The 17541-nt window shown below is 38.0% G+C and overlaps 1 protein-coding gene across 9 annotated transcripts in view; it reads right to left on the reverse strand.

Annotated features, from left to right (window-relative positions):
- The window catches only part of LOC106875848 (excitatory amino acid transporter 3-like), a 410144-nt gene that overhangs the window by 272559 nt on the left and 120044 nt on the right, over positions 1-17541 (reverse strand). For all 9 annotated transcript variants that reach the window (XM_089355173.1, XM_052969531.2, XM_052969535.2 and 6 more), the window contains one exon: positions 5300-5384. In XM_089355173.1, the coding sequence (XP_089211299.1) occupies positions 5300-5384 (85 nt within the window). The remainder of the gene's footprint in view (positions 1-5299; positions 5385-17541) is intronic.

Consider the following 17541-nt stretch of genomic DNA (forward strand, 5'->3'; position numbering starts at 1 on the left):
AAGCAAGCTGCTTCCACGTCAAATGTGTAATGTCCAATAATTATAAAGACTTGTTTGACAATAACCTCTCTACATATTCTATGATCTAGTGAGTCACATGCAACTTCCATCCAAGCCAAACACTAGCCACTCTTGCCCAAACATTCCTCCACAGAACATTATCCCACTAGTTTTCTCTTCTAGCTCATGTTTTTCACACAACTATTGACTAACAGATGTTCAAGTTGAAAATAAACTGTATCAATCTCATCAATCTTAAATGATCTGAAGGTCATGGGTTTGATCAGGTATGAGTATGCTATTTCCCTCATTGACTACAGAAGAAGAAAAAAACTAAAATAGAAAAACACTCCAAAGACTTTTGCACTGCAGTGAGTTGCTGATTATCATATGGTGGATATTAAAACACAATATTCTGTAGCATCAGAGTAGATCAAAGTTGTTGATTATCATGGGGAAAATATTTTTAAAAAAACTAAAAAAAATTATTTTTCTGTGATGCAGAGGCAGACAAAAGATAGAAGAATGTAAGACTGAAAGCCCATGGGAACTACTATATGCTGATGATCTTGCCCTCATGGCAGAATCTTTAACAGAATTAGAAAAGAAATTCCAAGTGTGGAAACAGAACCTAAAATCAAAAGGTTCTTAAAGTAAACTTAGCAAAGATCAAGGCCCTATTAAGCAAGAAATTGGATAGGACCCTTCACCCATCTAGTAAATTGATATGTAGGAAGGGTGTAAGCAGATACTCCAGTCAGTGTAACCAGTGCAAGCTATGGACACAGGAGGTGCAGTGGAATAGTAGGAAGGCTAACAGAGAAAGTAGTGTTTGTATATGGAAGATGTACAGGAACCATAAAGACCACAGATATATGAGACACTGATTTCCTTAAATGTCCCAGTGGCTTGCTGGAAGTTGTAGATAACTTCTGCTACCTAGGTTACCTAATTAGCAGTGGACAAGGTTGTATAGAAAGTGTAAGAATGGGAAAAGCTCATAGAGCTTTTACCTCTGTTGGCAACAAAAGGTCTCTTACTTTGGGTGAAGGGAAAATTATATGATACATGTGCATGAACTGAGATGTTGCATGGTGGTGAGACATGGGTCTTGAACACAGAAGACATGTGAAGGTTGGAGAGGAACGAAGCTTATATGCTCTACTGGATGTGCAATGCCAGTGTGCATGTACAAGAGAGCATTGGTGTATTGAGAGAAAAGTTGGGCACAGGTGGGATTATATGCAGTGTGCAAGAGAAGAGACTGTGCTGGTTGGGTCATTTGATGCAGATAGATGAGGACAGTTGCATAAAGAAGTAATCATTTAAAGTGAATGGAAGTTGTGAAAGAAGGAGACCCAGGAAGACATGGGAAAAGCATTGAAGTATTAAGGAGATAACAGAGGACCAAGATATGTGGTGCATTGCTGTACTTGAGAAGACCTGCTTGCCATAGCAGAAATGAGATCCTAAAACCAAGGTGCCACATAAAAAGCATTGGTGTAGTAGCTGGTGCCACATAAAAAGCATTGGTGTAGTAGCTGGTGCCACATAAAAAGCATCCAGTACACTCTGTGGAGTGATTGACATAAGGAAGGGCTTCCAGCTGTAGAAACCAAACCAAAACAGACTATGGAACCTGGCGTTACCAGTTCCTGCCAAACCATCCAACCCATGGAAAACGGTTGTTAAATGACAATAATGATGATGATGATGATGATGATGATGATGAAAATATAAAAGCTGAAGAAACAGTGTGCAGGGAGCCTGGCAAAGATTCCAAATGCGAAAGGCTTATAATATAAATTGAAAGGTAAATCAGTTACATTCATTCTTTTACAGGTTTAAAGCATTGGATTGTAGCACTGTGCTGGAGCATCACATTTAAGGACATGTATATAGTTGATTATGCTAATCCCAGTAGTATTTTGTATGGTACTTAATTTATCAATCTTGCAAACAGGGAAAGGCAAAGTTGATTAGGATGGGATTTGAACTCAGAAGGAAAAGAAGCTTAATCAAATATCTCAAGGTATAAGATAGGATGCTCTACTGTTCTACCAACCATCCATTGGGAATTTTATTAATAAGGAAAAGAAATGAAGGGAATAGCGAATAAAATAATAGTTTATTGTTATCAGAATCATTGTTTTACATTCCAGAACATTCACTTGCCTCTGTGTGTATGTGTGTGTGTGTGTGTGTGTGCGTGCGTGCGTGAGAGAGAGAGAGAGAGAGAGAGAGAAGAGAGAGAGAGAGAGAGAGAGAGAGAGAGAGAGAGAGAGAGAGAGAGAGAGAGAGAGAGAGAGAGAGAGAGAGAGAGAGAGAGAGAGAGAGAGAAGGCAATTATTATGTGCTTAAGAAGTTTCTTTCAGGTTCAGTTCGATTGCATTGCATCTTGTGTATGTCTTCTACTGTAGTCCTGAGCTTGAGTAGATTTTGTAGATGGAAACTGAAAGAAGTCCAGTATATGTATGTGTCTGTGTGTGTACCTAGCATTAAAAAATATTAGTGAACACTCCTAAACCCTGCACAGAGGCAGGATGTTCATGCAGGGTTAGCAATGTGAGTCCAGTGTGGGGAGATGCAACTCCAAAGGTAAAGTCAATGAGGCTGAGGTAGTGCTGGAAGTGTTGATAGCAATAGCAGCAATAACACATCCGCTGGTAACAACAAAAGTGACAGCAATTGCGGTAGCAACACCAGCAGCAATAGCTACAGCAACAATAGCAACAACTACAAAAGTAACAATAGCACCAGCAATGTACCTGACAGTAGAAGCAACAATGGCAGAAACTACAGCACCAGCATCATGTCCAGCAATAACAGGAACAGCAACACCAGCAATGTATCCAGCAGTGACAACAGTAATGGCAGTAACAAGAGCAACAGCAGCAAATAACAACAGTAACAACAGCAGCTGTAACACTAGTACAAGGGCACAGACATAGCAATGTCAGATCTACAGAAAATCCATTCAAGCATCATCTTAACAATCACAGGTCCTCTTTTAGGATACCAGAGAGGTACAACATTATGTCCCTGGCCAGCTATGTATGGTGTTTAAAAGAGGAAGGTACACCATACATATTTAAATGGAAGCTCCTAGAACAACCAGAACCATGCCTCAATAGGAGCAAACAATGTAAGTTTCACTCAGCTAAGAGAGCAAGAATCTTGAAAAACTTGCTTGGTCTGGGGACCTTCTTAAACTCCAAAAACATTTAGCCAGTGCCTTCATCAGAGGAAATTTGTGTTTGCAAACATGGAATTCCTCCAATTTCCTGACACGGGAAAAGTAGTTGACTATATGTTGACCCATCTTAGATGCAAATGGAACTGGTCTAACAGAGATAACACCAACCTACTCACATTTATTGCCAGTAGAATTTCATTCCAGAATATTTTGTTTGCCAAATTTACTAACCATGATGCATTCCTCCATCCAGTTTCAGGGAGGTCATGTACCTCAGGCCGATGAGTCAAATGAGTCACCTATACAGCTAAGTGCTTTATAGGTGTGAAACCAATGGTTACTCTCTGACCAGCCATAACAAACAACCCTATAAGTATATATGTATGTGTGTGTGTGGTAGTTGTAAATGGATTTTTCTTTTTCTTTATAATGTTTCACTCATTAGACTATGGTCATGTTGGAGCACTACCTTGAAGGGTTTAGTTGAACAAATCAACCCCAATACTTTTTTTTAAAATCTGGTACTTATTCTATAAGTCTCTTTTTGCCAAACTGCTAACTTACAGAGATATAAACAAACCAACACTGGTAGTGATGGACAAACAGACACGCACACAAGCATGCACACATGCACACACATACACAATGGGCTTCTTTCAGTTTTCATCTACCAAATCCACTTGCAAGGATTTGGTTAGCCTGAGACTATAGTAGAAGATGCATGCCTAAGTGTTATATAGTGGAACCATGTGGCTGGGAAGCAAACTTCTTACCACACAGCCAAGCCTTTGTTTCCAATACTTTGTAAAACATGCCTGGCCATGGTGAAATATTACCCTGCTTGGAAACAGATGAAGGTTGATGTCAAGAAGGGCATCTGACCATAGAAACTCTACCTCAAAATATTCTATCAGACCCATGTAGGCTTGGAAAAGTGAATGTTAAAACTATGATGATGATGATTCCCCATAATATATATGAAGCTTATTATTGCAGAGACCAGTAGGGTACAGATATACAATACATAAAACAATAAATGTTGTATGCATAGTGGGGAGGGAGCACCATTCTAGTGGTCAGCCCAGAGTGTATGTACATGAATTATGATACATAAAATTGAGGACTCATTACTAAACATAATAAACAATTTTATTTCTCAGGAAATATCATGTTTTATAGCCAGAATATCAGTGAAGGTACATCTTCAGGGTTGTTTTATCTGTTAGAAACAACAAGCAAATCTTTCTCTCTCACTCTCAAATCTCATTTCCACCAACTTTAAAATGCTCCAACATTGTCTGACTTGTATAAGCACAGGAAAGTAATGATGATGATTATGATATATACTCATACATTATTCTTAATATTGTTTTCATTAATTTTTTCATGCATTCCTGGACTAATAAGTATCTTTTACTGAAAGAATCAGTTTTACAACAGGATGCCATTCAACTTGGAAGTGGGTGTGGACCTCATAATATAGTGTTGAGTCAAAAGTTTTGCAATATTTTTATAACATATTTGCTTTATTTGTCAAGTTACAACAAAAGCAGCCTAGCATCTAAAGTAGAGACCATTATGTTGCACTGTCTGAAGCCACCTTTCTGCCTCTCCATGCCTTGCACAAGTGCCCCATACAAGGTTAATCACAAGATTCAAACTTATGTCTTCTGAGCAGGTTGTCCAATACCTTAAACACTGCTTCTGTACAAAAAGATTAAAGACTTTAAACATTAAAGGAGCCACAGTACACTCTCACACACACATACACACACGCACACACACACACACACACACACACACACACACACAGGTACAAAAAACATAACATCACATTACAAACACAAGATAATGGAAGGAGCTTCCATGTAGTCCAACACATTAGAAATAACAGTGAAACCAATGTCAAATTACCCCATACTTCTTGAAAAAAAGCAAAACAAAAAAATGAGAGAGATAATTTGGAAGCTGTAATCCTTGGAAGGAAACAATGAACATGGCTGGAATAGTAGTAATCTTAGGTCTGTTCAGTTAGAGCCATACTAGTGTTTAGCACATTCAATATAATACCAGTTGTTGAAATATAAAAAAGAATTATTTTACCTGATGAGATCTGCAAACAGATCTTCTGCATATATGACGACCTTGACTCTCCCAGGATTGTCTTGATTTATATCTCTTCTGGTACCTACAATGCGATATATACACTACAGTATAGCATATATTACTTATGTTGACAAATATACAGTATAGTTAAAAAAAATTTATTTGCACTGTGTACAGCAAGATCTGGAATGATTATTTGCATATGTATTTTTAATATGTCCAGACAGGTTCAGATGCAAAATATGCTGGTTGCTGTAGTGTATGTCATAAGAGGATAACTTCTCTCTCTTACAAGTGTATTCAACACATTTGGCTCATTGGTGCACAGGATTTTGGGACACCAGTGTTTTGACATGTTGTGTTGCATAAGTCAGAAGCACCTGGACCTTTGAACCTAAACCTACAGATTTTGCTGTACATGATACAAATAATATTTTATCAGTTGGCAGATATTAAGCACCAATCAGCACTTTATTCACTGCAAGTATAAACAAAACCAGCTTGGTTTAGGCTCAGAGGTTTGGGTGCTTAAGACTCATGAGACACAAGATGTCGAAACACTGGTATCCCGGAATCCCATGTACCAACAAGCCAAGTGTTTCAAAAACAATGTTGTTGTAAAAGATAAGATATTTTCCTATGATGTACACCACAGCAACCAGCATATTTTGCATCTGAACCTGCCTAGACATATTAAGAATATATATGCAATTAATTGATACAGTATAGTATATACTATATAGACATACATACATTATATATACAATATAGTATACAGGGTGTTTAGGCTAGATTTGACAGTTTGCATAAAAGGAAAAGAAAATACAATTTCCCACACAAAAATTAAAGTATTTAAAAAAAAATTCAAAAAATATCAACTAGATTACAGCTGGGAGATAGCAGCTTACTCAAAGTCTTCCACCATGGCCTCAAGAATCTGATGTATGCCTTCCTCACTGTATCCCTGGGAAGATCTTTGAACACATCCTTGATCTTGGCCACCAGCTCAGCCCTTGTGTTGCAGGATTACTATCCTTGCTCTGATCTCCCATCACCTTGTCCTACAGTTGTTGGATGAATTCAAATGTCCAGACACAGTCAGATTATCTGCTGTGGCCATTCCTGCTAGTCATGCTTTCTCCAATATACTGATAGTCAACATTTGCCTGCCATACCAGAAGCAGTAAAAGATTGTAATCATTGATAAATTTTTCAGATGATTTTTTTTTTTTTTGAAGTTGATAAAACTTTTAACACCTATTCCATTTCTTCTTAATTTGACACTTTTAGCATCAGTGAAGAAACTGAATCTTCCTTCGGCCTTAGGAAAGCCAAACTGACATTTTCTGACCACATTTCTTCATCCTTTTCCATAAATTCTCCAGCAAGCTTTGCTGCATGAATGCATTTGAAAATGACTGGCCAAATTGTAATGTGTGAGGCTAGACAATGAACATGACAATCTGCAAGCAATATAATGTTCTATAATTTTGGGAATTTTTTCTGGAGAATTTTTGTCATCAACAGGTACTTGATCCACTCAAATTTTCATATGAACCTGAGAGGACTTTCTTTGTTAATACTCTACTCTCCAAAATTTATGTGTGATGTTGCCAAAAATTGGATTGTCTCTTTTTTATCAAAAACACTTTATTCATTATAGCTTGTAATCAGTGACAAAAATATTCACCAACATCATTTACACACAAAGTGCTTGTTTTGACAGTTTGCATGTATATATTTTTATGAACAAACCTTGAAGAACTGAGTGAGTATTTTACAGAATAGAATCTTAAACACACAATAGCAGAGAAAACAGCTTAGAAGATTGAGTAAATACCCTTATAAGACACAAAAGTGACCAGCAAGCCATAACAGAGAATCAAGCCCTGTACCTCTAAAATTTTGGCTAAGTTCTCAGTGCCATGAAGCTAAGTGACCCCCTGATATTAGATACCATCTTGTATAATGCTAACCATCATCATCAAGATCCTTTAACTGATGCAGCCAGTCGTTGGGGTTCACTCTAGACACTTTAATAGTCAGCTGTCACTACTGGTCTATGTCCTCTCATGCATAACAGGTTTACTATGTTGTGACCTGTCCAGTCTTTGATGCTGTCAAACCAGGTTTTCTGTCTGCCTTTCTTTCACCCTCCTTCAGCTGTGCCTTGAAAAACGGTTCTGGGCAGGGAGTTGCAGGCAGTATACATGACCTTCCCAGGCAAGCTTTTGCCTTTTTACCTGTACAAGAAGTGGTTCCTGCCTGTCAGCGTATTCATTGATTTGCTGACTGACAAAGCAATTTTTGTGTTCTTTGTACAGGATGTGTAATAGCCTTCTGAAGCACTTATGCTTAAATACCTGAATTATTCACTTCATGTCAGCTGTAAGAGTCCAGCTCTCACACCCATACAGAAGGATCAATGTCACCAGGGTCTTGTATACTGAGTCTTGTTGGAAAACTAATGGAATTGCTTTTCCATATGGAGTTCAGCCTCATCATGGCAGCAGAGGCTAAATTGAGTCTTGTTGTTATCTCCTTTTGAGATCTGCCATCCTTGGTCAAAGTGGATCCTAAGTACTTGAAGGTATCCACCTCCTTAAGTCTCTTTCTGTTTACCATGATGTTTGTTGCTATGTTTTGGCTGCTACTATTAACCAGGATTTTGCTCTTTTCTGGGCTGATCTCCATCTGTATGCTCCTGATACTTTTTCCAGTCTGGGGGTGAGCTCCTGTAGTTCTGCTTTTTAACAGGTCAATATCATCAGCAATGTGCAGGTTGGAAAATGGCCATTCTCCAATGGAAATGGAGGGATGGAGGTCTTCAAGTGTTTCCTGCATGATGTTCTCCAAGAAGATGTTAAAAAGCACTGGAAAGAGGGCATAGCCTTTTTGAACACCCACTGGTGTCCTTAAGAATTCTCCAATGTTGTTCAGAACTGCACTGCTTGAGTTTTCATTACTTCAATGTTGTTGTCAAAGTTGTAATTTTCCATTACATGACACAACCCATTGTGCCAAACATGGTCAAAGCCTTTTTTGAAGTGATGAAGTTGTGGAAGGATGGAGGAACTTACAAACTTTATAGGTATGCCAGGAATATCAAAGGGCTAGTTGAAGTTAGTGGACTGGATTTGGTCACACAGCAACAGAAGGCCACAAACTGTGATATAGTGGAAATGACATCAAGCATGAACATGGAGTGGGCTTCAATGTTAACAAAGTAAGAGTAAGTTCAGTCATCAGCTGTACAACAGCATCCAGCAGGCTCATCACCATACGTGGCTGCAAGACTACTGAATATTACCATCATACAAATGGTGTCATTGTACCAATGACAATTAATATACCAAAGCTTGATGGTGCCATTGAGAAATTCTATGAAGACCTGAAGAGAATCACCAAGGCAGCTCCTAAAAGAGATGTTCTCAATGTCCTAAGAGACTGAAACACCAAAGTAGGCCTGGATACATATGACTAATTGGCTGGGACAGTAGGACAATTCAGGATCAGAAAAACCAACCATCATGGACGGTGACTCCTAGAATTTGCTAGCAAGCACAAGCTGACATTGTTCCCACACAGAACAACATGGTATGCACCCAATGGCAAGTATCCCAACCAAATTGACTTCATCCTTGCACATTAAAAGTTCAAGTTCAGCATTAAGAAGGTTAGAATGAGGACTTTCCTTGGTGATGACAATGAAGCTCAAACTGAAAAGGGTCCACAAGAAAAGAGACACATGTATTAGATTTGAGGTAGACAAACTAAAAGATTGCATCAGAGTTTGAAACGAAAGTGGGTGGCAGGTTTGCAGCCCTTAACCTTCTGGAAGATGATATAAACTCCCAGACTGAAAATATCAAGGAAGCACTTCAGAAAATGGTTCTAGAAGTCTTAAGGAGAGAAAGAAAGAAAAAGAAACCATGGGTCACTGACTGATGACATGTTGGATCTATGTGATTTAAGACAGGCTCTGAGGAAAACCAAGCTAATAGATCAAGAGGCAAGTCAGCAATACAATGCTGTGAATAGGAAGGTTAGGAAGAAAATGAGGGAAAGCCAAAGAGGAATGGATAACAGACTAGTGCAAAATAATCGAAGCTGGGACAAAGAAGGGCAACCACCCTAACGAAAACAAAGAAACACACTACCAATATCATTCAGAACAAAACAAGCCAGCTTCTCACATAAGAATGATGTCATCAAAAGATGAGTAATGCAAATACCTTTACAATCACAAATTCAAACATGACAGCAACATACAAGACAATCCCTCCTCCTCTTCCAATAACAACAACAACAGCAGCAGCAACAACAGAGAACTTGGGGATACTCCAATTCTCCAGAAGGAGGTCAGAGAGGTAATGCGCATGCTCAAAGATGGGAAATCTTCAAGAGTGAATAACATCTTATCAGAGCTCCTAAAACACAGAAAGCCAAAGCTTGTCAAGACACTAACAGTTATCTGTCAGAAGAAATGGAAGATGAAACAGTGACCAAAGGAGTGGACCCAGTTACTGATGATATCCATTCCAAAGGAAGGCAACTTTAAGACTCTGCCAGAATTACAGAACAATCAGCCTAATTAGCCACCCTGGCAAAATATTGCTAAGAGTTCTGCTTAATAGGCAGAAGGGGAAGGCAGAAGAAATCCTTGCAGAAGAACAGGCAGGTTTTAGGCCTCAAAGGAATACTGTGGAGCAGATATTAAACACTAGATTGTTCACTGAGAAACATCTGCAACACCAAACTGATCTCTATCAAAATTTCATTGACTTCAAAAAGGCCTTTATAATGCTAAATATATTAAAATGACAAAAATATATTGATTTATTAAAATGATCACATTTTTTGCATCACTTAAAGTCACACCACTTTTTCTGTAGCAAATATTTTTTTGACAAGGTTTTCACCATAAGATCCCTCTCATAGTGCACTTTCATGGGAAAACAACTACTGTATAGTGTTATTTCATAATAGCTGAGATAGTTTGATTCAAAATCAATTTTGAGGGTTATTCACCCATATTTTTCGTCACTTAAAGCCTTACTACTTTTATCATACCTAATAATTTTTAACACAATTTTCGCCGAAAGATTCTTCTCATTGAGCACATTCTTTGAAACCCAATTAACCTATACTTTCATTTTAAAAGGCCTGAGATATTTTGATTCAAAGTCAATTTTTCACCTTACTCTCCCAATTTTGACCTCACATATTTTGATCTAGCATTTTTTCTAATGAACAAAATTTCAATTATTTTATCTCCAAATGTAGCTTAAGACTGAACCATCACTACCAAAAAAAAAAAAAAAAAAAAACTGAATTAATGATGAAATCTAGAAATACTCAAGAGTAACTAAAAGTTGACCTTAAGAATATATTCATCCATTGCTAAGTGTGAATGATATATATCTTTTATCTTTTCCTTGTTTCAGGCACCACCTTGGAGAATTTTTAGTCGAATGAATCAACCCCAGTACTTTTTCCTTTTTCTTTAAGCCTGATACTTATTCTATTGGTCTCCTGGCTGAACTGCTAAGTTATGGGGACATAAACACACCAACACCAGTTATCAAGTGATGGTTGGGGGGAAAACACTGACACAAAGACACATATGATGGGCATCATTCATTTTCTGTGTACCAAATCCACTCACAAGGCTTTGGTTGACCTGAGGTTATAGTAGAAGACACTTGTTCAAAATGCCACGCAGTGAGACTGAACCTGGAACTATGTGACTGGGAAGCAAGCTTCTTACCACACCTGTGCCTACATATGTATATCACAGATTTTCTATAGAAATTCTCGCCTGCACAAATTTTGTTACAATGTTTCATAACCGAGATGCCAGATGTAAACAAACAATAAAATCAAAGACGAAAAATGGGTGATGGGTGTATTTCAGGTGATGGGACATATTTTAGGAAGTTTTGCTCCTTCATCAGCACCCATCCGACCATTAATCATCCATGGACTCATTGCTTAAATAACCACTAAATACAATAATGTAACATTGGATATATCAATTTTACACATCAAATACATTCCTGGAAGCTGGTATGTAAATATTAATGACTTGTAAGGACACAGTATTTCATTATGCGACATGATATACTACAAAGTATATTAAACATTTTTATAACATCACTTGTTAAGATTATCTCTACAGATTTTTAGAAAATCTGTACAAATAATCTTAACAAGCGATGTAAAAGCACTGCTAACACAATAGAACATGGTACTGACTTATAAAAACGTTTAATATACTCTGTAGCATATTATGGTTGCATAATGAAAAATTGTGTTATATCTATCATCATCATCATCATCATCATCGTCGTCATTTAACATCCGCTTTCCATGCTGGCATGGGCTGGATGGTTTGACTGGCACCTGGTGAACCAGATGGCTGCACCAGGCTCCAATCTGATCTGGCAGAGTTTCTACAGCTGGACGCCCTTCCTAATGCCAACCACTCCAGGAGTGTAGTAGGTGCTTTTACGTGCCACTGGCACGAGGGCCAGTCTGCCAATACTGGCAATGGCCACGCTCAAATGGTGTTTTTACGTTGTCACCTGCACAGGAACCAGTCCAGCAGCACTGGCAATGCCCTCGCTCGAATGTTGTTTTTCATGTACCACTGGCACAAGTGCCAGTAAGGTGACGCTGGTAATGAACACGCTCGAATGGTGCTTTTTATGTGCCACCGGCACACACACACACACACATATATATATATATACAGGGTAAATTGTCACCATTTTATATTTTTTATTTTGTGCATGCACATTGTTTGTTTTTGATTTTGTCAACTACACAGTATAGTAGGGTCAGTTGGTCACCATCTGTAAGAAAAACAGCACCATGACACAATTCACTCTGCCAGAAATTTAGAAACAACATGCTGTCCTGCTCGGTATTCGCGCCAGAAGCTCTAATACAAACATTTCAGAGTGTCTGGGTGTCAATCGGAGAACATGTACCAAGAGTGATAAAAATCAAACCTCCAGTCAACATCATGGTGTTTTGAGTGATGACTAGCAATGGCAACGTTATGCTTCCATTCATCTTCCCACACACCATGGAGGAGGTAGCGCTGCTCTGGATCAAGAGGGTAATTGCTGGAAGACCCTATGTCTGGCAACAGGACTCTGCAACCATGCCAAACAAGCAAGAGAACCCAGTTGTGGCTATCAGACAATTTCTGTAACCCCATCACTCCTAACATCTGGTCACCTAACTCCTCAGACTGCAACCCCCTTGATTATTATGTGTGGGGCACAGTTGAGCGAGAGATCAACAAAACTCCTTGTAACACCAAAGATGAACTGAAGGCAAGGATTATGGCAGCATTCACCAACTTAAACAAGAAGATCATCTAGAAGAGCTGCAGGAGATTCTGAATTCGTCTGGAGGCTGTAGTTGAAGCCAATGGCAATTTTATTGAATAAATTCACTCCTTAGTATTTCAAGATATTTTTATGTAATTTTGGTAAATATATCTTAAAATAAAATGTCAATGTTATTTTCAATTTTGCATAATTTAGATGACTGTTTATTCACTGCACCCTGTATATATATATATATATATATATATATATATATATATATATACAAACACATATATGTACACACATTTATGCAGATATATGCATACATACATACATACATATATATATATATATATATATATATATACACACACAAGCACATGCATATATACATACACATACATATATACATACATATACATACACACACATACACAATCCCCCACATACACTATTACCCAATACCTCCCAACCCCTAATTCTCATCACCCCTATTTCACCTTGCACCTCCATGCATTCCCCCACAACACACAGTTGTCAATCTTCAGAATACACACACCACTCAAACAAGCGCACATTAACTGCTATACACAAGCGTTTGCACACACACACATACACACACAATAGCCTCACACATACTATACGTAGCTTCACACATATACACATGTCTATACACACACACATAAATACACAAAACACACATCACTCCACACAATGCATGCACTGGGTTACTTATACACATATATATGCATGCTTCCATACACACACACAGGCTCATAAAATTAAGCTCACCCACACAAACATTCACATGTGCTTGCCCCCATTCACACATATACACTCACACACACCATTCTTACATACACACATGCACTTGCACACCCTAATTCGGCTGGGTCACTGCTATTTCCCTTTCACTCAGCTTCTTTTTTCAGGTCATTTCATCATGTTGAACCATTAATCCCTACACATTTTTTTCTCGATTATTTTTTCATTCTCTTGCCATTTTTTTCCTCTCACTCCTTTCTGCCAAAGAGTTTAGGCTCAAAATGTCAAAGACTATTCCATTCTTTCTAAGCGTCAAACTAATACACCCACTTATTGTTCCCTCACTTGGCTTCAACTTTTGTTTTCTGTAAATTTGGACTATATATTACATAGGCTCACATAGTCAATCCAGTCTGATCCTGCCTGACTGAACTTCCTCCTCTCTTGGACTCTCATCTCTCCTACCTTCTTGAACTTTCAGTACCTCTCCTCGTCCACCTAACCATTTCTCCATTGTATCTTCAAACTCTTTTGGACTCTACCACCATGGATCTTACTAGCTACTTTCATTGATGTATATGGTACTAACCTATCACAACTTCTCAAACTTTCAGAACTTTTCGAACTTCTTACATTGATAACTAAGACATTTTCTCTCTTCTTTTATCTTTTTTATCTCCTATTCCTCATTCCAGCATGCTTCACCACAAATCCCTCCTCCTCCACTTACACTATTGTCTCAAACATTACCTGACTTTGCTTCCTTTCTGTTGCTTCCAACTTCTCTCAACCTTTCCTTACTCATTTTCAAAAGAACATGTTTCTCCAGTCACATTTCCTTTCTCAGTCACTGCCTTCATCACAACTTCATCCGCAAAGGTTTCCGCTTCCCTTTCCACCCTACCTTTCATTCTGCTTCCACCATCTTATCCTTCCTCCATTCCACTTTCTGCCATCCCATGCATGCCATTATCCATTCTAATCTCTCCAAAACATACCCTTGGCCACCTTCTCCCTCTTGCTTACTCCATCTTAGATCTGAAAAGGATGTGTGTTCTTTCAGTTATACATAGCTTACATTTTTTTGATCCATTGACATGTGACATGGATTTTTCAAGTATTTTCCAAATTAATTGTATGTGGTGTGGAGTTAGACTTCAAACCCGATACATGGCTAGCCAACTTAGTGGTTTTACTTTTGTTCCTCTGCAGGAAGGAAGATATGAAGTTAGCATAACAATTTTTAAAGTTACCTTCATGTAGCCCAATGTAGGTCTTCTTTTCAGTTATGTTATCATTTAGTGTTGCTGTAACTTCGGCCTCATATATGCCAGATTTAATCATACATCCCTGTTCAAGTGGACAGGTTCATGGGTCTTGACAGTTACAACTGGTGGCTCTTGGTGGTGTTTGTATGTAATGATGCTTTTTATATTGGGGCAGCAGCTATACGATAATTTAACTGAATGCCTGTTGAATATTTTTCTGTATCTGTGATTTTCTGGAAAATGTTTGTCACACATGAATCTTTTACCTATGTTGGTTTTTAACATTAAGGGAAAGGTTGGGGGACCAAATTATTCTTCTAGGTTTATTTTTATTATTCATATTATTACTAGAGGGATAGTATATTGATTCATCATTAAAGCCACTATTTGCTAGGGCATTGTTGTAGTATGGGGCTGCCTTCTTGAAAATTTCTTTAGAAATTAAAGAAACTTAATTGTGTGAATATGTAAGAATGGCATGTGAATGTTTGTGAGTGAGCTTAAAATTATGTGAGCCTGTGTGAACATATGGGAGCATATATGTGTATGTGTATAAGTAACCTTGTGTGTGCATTGTGTGGAGTGAAGTGTGTTTCATGCATTTATGTGTGTGTATGTGTGTGAGGCTGCGTATAGCATGTGTGCGAGGCTATCGTGTGTGGGTGCATGTGCAAAGGCTTGTGTGTAGCAGTTAGTGTGTGCTTGTTCAAGTAATCTGCACATATGTGTGCATGTGTGTGTGACCCTATAGTGTGCATGTGGATTGTGTATGAGAGAGCAGGCGATGCAACAGATGACATTGCTGGAGGAGCAGGTAGAGGAACCAGTGATGAGATAGGGGCAGTGGTGAGTGTTGGTGAGGGTAGTGGTGTTGGAGAGGTAGGGGCAGGTGCAACAGTATGAGCAAGAGCATGGGAAGGAGCCAGGTTGGGCGCCAGAAGTAGGGAAGAAACTGCAGACTAGAAGATCACACAGATTATGGCTGCATTTGAAGGAGGAGAGGGTGGGTTAGGGAAGATATGGGAGGTGGAGGGTCATATTGGAATCAACAGAAGACTCAGAGAAAACTTTTGGGAGGGGAGGGTGGAGGGGTGGTAGGTTAGATGATAAGGGAGGCAAGTAATGGTGGGGTGGGTGCAGGGAGAGAGAGCAGAGGCACAGGCAATGGATTGTGCATGGGCAAGGGCAGTTTGGGTAATAGTGAGGGATATCCATGTTGGGTGAAGTGGTGAACTGAATTCTAGATCTGAAATTTTCAGCAGTCATAAACATATGGATAAGTTCTTGTTGGTGAATTGGAAAATACCACCCTCTCTGAATTGAACAGTTGTATCGCAGACTTTAGATCACTATCTATTTACCCTTATGGTTTTAAGTTCAAAGGGAACAAAACTCTGATTCTCACCCTCTTTCTCTTTTCTGTTTTCTTTTTCGTTTTCCAATTTTTCAACCTTCCACCTTTTACATCTACTTCCTTCTCACTTTTTCTCATCTTTTCCTATCATCTTGTTTGAGCTTGTTATGCAATGTGGGCACAACCTGAAGATTGTGTGAAGGTACCAGACATGTTAAAAAATGCTGTCTGAGATGTTTACATTGCATAAAACTATTAGTAGCTCATAAAAATATATATTGTATTTTCTAAATTATATGTATATATATATATTTATGTATATATATATATATATATATAAAATACAAAAATGGGACAAGAACGCAAAACATTCAGACAGTTAGGTAACACAAAAAAGGGACAACAAATCATCCAGATAGATGATACAAAGAAAACAAGGATGGGTCATTCAGAGTTTTCTTTCTTCAGTCGAGTTCCAGATTATCTTTGCAATTTCAGCTGGTTATACTCGAGATTGCTCCAATCTGGCCAGCCCCAAGGAAAAACTAAGCTAAGAGCACTAGATTCCTTGTAAGAAAGCAACAAATGTATACGAAAACAAGGACGGAAAAAAACAGAGAAATGGTACACAAATACAAATAAGAAGATACAGGAGGATAAGTTGATTATGATTTTATTCAAGATTCACACACTTATTGCAACAGTCTTTCAGTTTTTCTAAGCTCTGTAAAAAAACTCAGAAGACTGGGCCTCCAACCAGGCCTTTCACAATACCCTTAAAGTTAGGAACTTTTCAGCACCCCCTCATATGTTAGGATAGATACATTGTCACATTGATAAGTGAAATAGTATACAGGCAATCTTTAAAACATGAACACTGACAAACACATGTACAAAGGCAAAAATACATATTCACACACATGTAAGGGTTATTAAGATAAACAAATAAATTATACAAACTTTTTAGTACGTTAGTATATATATACACACACATGTGCACACACACATAAATATATATGCATGCACACACAAAATTATGATAAAAAAACTATATTGTAAAAAAACTAAATAATCATTTAAATATTACAAATAATAATAACCCTTTCAAATAAAGGTACAGCGATAGAATTTAGAGGCATGGGACTACTCAATTAACCTCAGAGCATAACTGGTACTAATTATATTGACTTCAAAAGAATGAATGGCAAAGTTAACCAACATGGAATTTGAACTCAGAATATAAAGATAGATGAAATGCCACTAAGCATTTGTCTGGCTTATTAACGATTCAATCAGCTTTCCACTTTATCAAAGATGATGATGATGATAATATTTTCTATTATAGGCATAATGCCTGACATTTTGGGGGAGGGGGATAGTTGATTATGTTGACTCCAGTGCTTGACTGGTACTTATTTAATTGACCCCGAAAGGATGAAAGGTAAGGTCAACAATGGCAGAATTTGAATTCAGAATGTAAGGTTGGATGAAATGCTGCTAAGCATTTTA

The sequence above is a fragment of the Octopus bimaculoides genome, chromosome 7, assembly GCF_046866305.1.
Source record: "Octopus bimaculoides isolate indiv1 chromosome 7, ASM4686630v1, whole genome shotgun sequence".
Lineage (NCBI taxonomy): Eukaryota > Metazoa > Mollusca > Cephalopoda > Octopoda > Octopodidae > Octopus > Octopus bimaculoides.